This window comes from Apis dorsata, unplaced genomic scaffold (genome assembly GCF_000469605.1).
Source record: "Apis dorsata unplaced genomic scaffold, Apis dorsata 1.3 scaffold_1100, whole genome shotgun sequence".
NCBI lineage: Eukaryota > Metazoa > Arthropoda > Insecta > Hymenoptera > Apidae > Apis > Apis dorsata.
In genome coordinates this window covers 26,733-30,296 of record NW_006264198.1, presented here as the reverse complement: position 1 = coordinate 30,296, position 3,564 = coordinate 26,733, and the positions used below count along the sequence as shown (strand labels likewise).

At 19.1% G+C, this 3,564-nt stretch overlaps 1 protein-coding gene across 1 annotated transcript in view; it reads right to left on the bottom strand.

Moving 5' to 3' along the window:
- Nucleotides 1-3,564, bottom strand: part of LOC102675620 (location of vulva defective 1) — a gene marked incomplete at its 5' end in the record, with an annotated part of 11,673 nt that overhangs the window by 3,343 nt on the left and 4,766 nt on the right. The window contains 3 exons of the mRNA XM_006624717.1: nucleotides 446-647; nucleotides 1,609-1,746; nucleotides 2,330-2,445. Coding sequence (XP_006624780.1) covers nucleotides 446-647; nucleotides 1,609-1,746; nucleotides 2,330-2,445 — 456 coding nt within the window. The remainder of the gene's footprint in view (nucleotides 1-445; nucleotides 648-1,608; nucleotides 1,747-2,329; nucleotides 2,446-3,564) is intronic.

Here is a 3,564-nt window from a genome sequence, read left to right as displayed (position 1 = left end):
TATAAAATTTAAAAAAAAATTAAATTAATAATTTATAACATTTTAATAAATTATATTATTATTAAAAAATTTTTTTAATAAATAATAAAAAATTTGTGTTTTTAAATTATTATTCTAATATATCTTCTTTATTTTGACATAAAAATATTATATGAATTATTCTATTTATATATTTTAATAATATTCCATATTGTTATTATTGATGAATAAATTAGATCTATTAAAATAGTGTTTGCTCTATAATATATATAATTAATATTAATATTATAATATTATAATTATAATATTCAGTTATCTGTATTCTGAAACATGAAATTTAAAATAATAATATTAAGTTTAAAATAATATTTTATAAATATCTTTTTTTTGAGAAGTTCAAATTTAAAAAAGTAAAAAATTTTTTTGCAAATTTTAATTTGGATTTAATATTTTATTTTTTAATTACCTAATAAAGTATCTTGAAGACCTGATATGTAAAGTAATTTTAAGAAAATGGTGAATCTTTTTTCACGATCAGCCTGTAATGTTTGCACCAAATCGCCAACTGGAAGTGGGAACATTACCCTATCTACAGCGTGGGCGATGCCTTGAGGTATTTCGATATCTCGTTTACTTGACACCACTTTTGCACCATTTATTGTTGTTACCTATTTGTAAAAATGAATATAAAAGTAAAGACAATATTGTTTTATTCTTGGATCAAAATTAATTAAATTAAATTTATATATATTTTTTTTTTATTAAAAATTAAAATAAAATAGGATAAAAATTAAATAGAAATGATTAGTTGATTAAATGATTAGCTTATTTGAAATTTTACTTTTAAAATATTAATTAATTTTTAATATTAAGAATTAAAATATAAAATACAACTTTTTGAAAAAATTTATATTTAAAAATATTATATTTTCAAAATTAGCAAAAAAAATTTTTTTTCTTAATTTGTGATTAGTTCTTTTAATATATCAAGAATTTTCAAGAATTTTAATATATGTTTTTTTGATAATTATTGGAAATATATTGTTTATGATCTTTTTATAAATATTATTACTAATTTCAGTTAATAAGAACAGAGAAAAAAAATTAAATAAAATATTTCATGAAAAGAAATATTTGAAGAAAACCTATGCAATTAAAAATCACGATTATTAATATTTCTATCACGTTTAAGAATCAAATAAAAATATTATATAATCAATATAATATAATCAATATATAATATAATTAATATAATAATAAAAATTCCTTAAGAATTTTCTTATTAAAGAAATCATTTTTTCTTATGTTAATTATAAGAATTAAGAAAAAACAGAGCAAAACATTTATTTTTAAATATCTAAATTATTATTATTTTTAAGTAAATACTTATTTCATATGTTACTAACTTAAAATGTTTTCTAGAAGATCGATAAACTAGATCAACATGAAACGATCGATCGAGGAAAGCGATGATGCAATATGCAGATTATAATTCATTAATGCATAAATGCACGAGGATAATAGAAATAAATTATTGTAAGGTTACATAACTTGAAATGATTGATGAATTGAAACGATAACATAACTTAGAATTATATACAAACTTTCTTAAATAAGAGATGCAAGTACCTTTATGTCATTCCATTCGTGATCATGCATTGCATATTCGTTTACTCTTAATTGCGTTCCAGCCAAGCTAACACCAGTCATTTCATCTTGCAAGGAATCAATTCTAAAAGCTCCTGGTATCACATGATGTAGTAAAAGCTGCAATTTAATTATATAAATTATATCAATATAATTTAATTGCTTAACATAAAAAAATAATATGAAAAAAATATAGGAGATAAAATATTTTTTTATTATTCGTAATTTCTAATAATAAACAAAAATTGCTTTAGATAATTACTTATAAATTATTTTTATTGATTTTATAAATTTTTATTGCGTTCACAGCAATATAATTTTTATTTTCAGTAAATAATGTTTTTAAATTATAATTATAGAAATAATTTTGAATGAATAAATGTGAATTAAATATGAGATAAAATATATAATATAAATTAAAGAAAATTATAAATTTCACAAATATGTGTAATTTATTCATTCACATTGTATTATTTTTTACATATTTATTCAATTAAAAATGAATTTATAATAAAAAAAAAAAAGAATTAATAATATGATATTTTAAATAGTACTCATCATTAGATCTATATTCATAATTACATGTATAAAATCAAACTATGTAATGCTATAAAATTGGAATTTTAAATTAATATAGAAATGCAGACTCTTAAGAGTTCAATAGCAATTTTTGTTATACTATAAAGCAATAAATGTAACATACTCCACTAAGAAGTCGTGGATTATCTCGGAATTTTTGTTCTGCTTTTTCTGGACCACCAAGTTGTACTAAGAGCGTTCTGAAAGCTTTATCTGTCGGAACGAATATTGTGTATGGACCTATAATGTTACAACACAATTAATCTTTTTTTTTATAAGATTGAATTATATTATATTTATTCATAAATGCAAATTTTCCTGTAATAATTTATGCATGAGAAATTCGAATTATTTTTTAGATAAATTCATTTTAATGAAGAAAAATTATATTTCGCGATATTTCAAGATCATTTTAATTTCTTTTAAATATGATTTGATGATTGATTCTTATAAATATGATGAATTTGAATCTCTCAATTTCTCATAATTTTACAACTTATACTATTAAAATAACAAAGATAAATAAATTCGATTACGTAGGAATGCGATGAATAGAGATTAAAACTAATTATAATAAAATCACATAATCCCAATCATATTTTCAATATTCGAATATTATTCGGAAACCATTACAATTCTTATCATATTTATATTATTTATGTTTTTTTATTTTTTAATAAATTATATTATTATATTATTTGTGATCATTTTTTATTTTTTTTTGTTTTTTATTTTTATTGTATTACAAATATAATTCAATCTAATAATGTAATCTAGTATATATTTGATTATCTGACATTATCTGAAGTTCCTATCATATTAAAAAATTTGTATAATTTTAACGTCAATTGAATGATATTCTTGTAAAGTATCATGAGAACAAAAGCATTTTTTTCAATCACAAGAATAATTGTCATTCGGTTGTGTAATTCTCACCCGACGGGGACATCGTTACGCTTCTTTAATTTTTAATTGACGGAAGTGCACGGTTTTTCCGTTTGGTTTAACAAGCTAATAATTGAATCTGATTGCACGATTTCCTTTGATTGCATTGGTTTATTACTTATTTTCACAATCATTTTTAATTGCTTTGAAAGTGATTCGTCCAAGTGTTTAATTTTAGTTATTGATTGCATTCATGTAATTTAATATTTAATATTTAATATTCTTATATAATTTATATATATTATATTATATATAATTTAATATTCATATACTGTCAATATTAACAAAATGAAAACATATTAACGTTTTTTGTAAATAGACCATTAATGATAAGAATTATTGAAACTATTTAATTTATATATATTTTTAATTTAATATTTAAATTAAATTATTATTTAATAAAGAAAAGAGTTT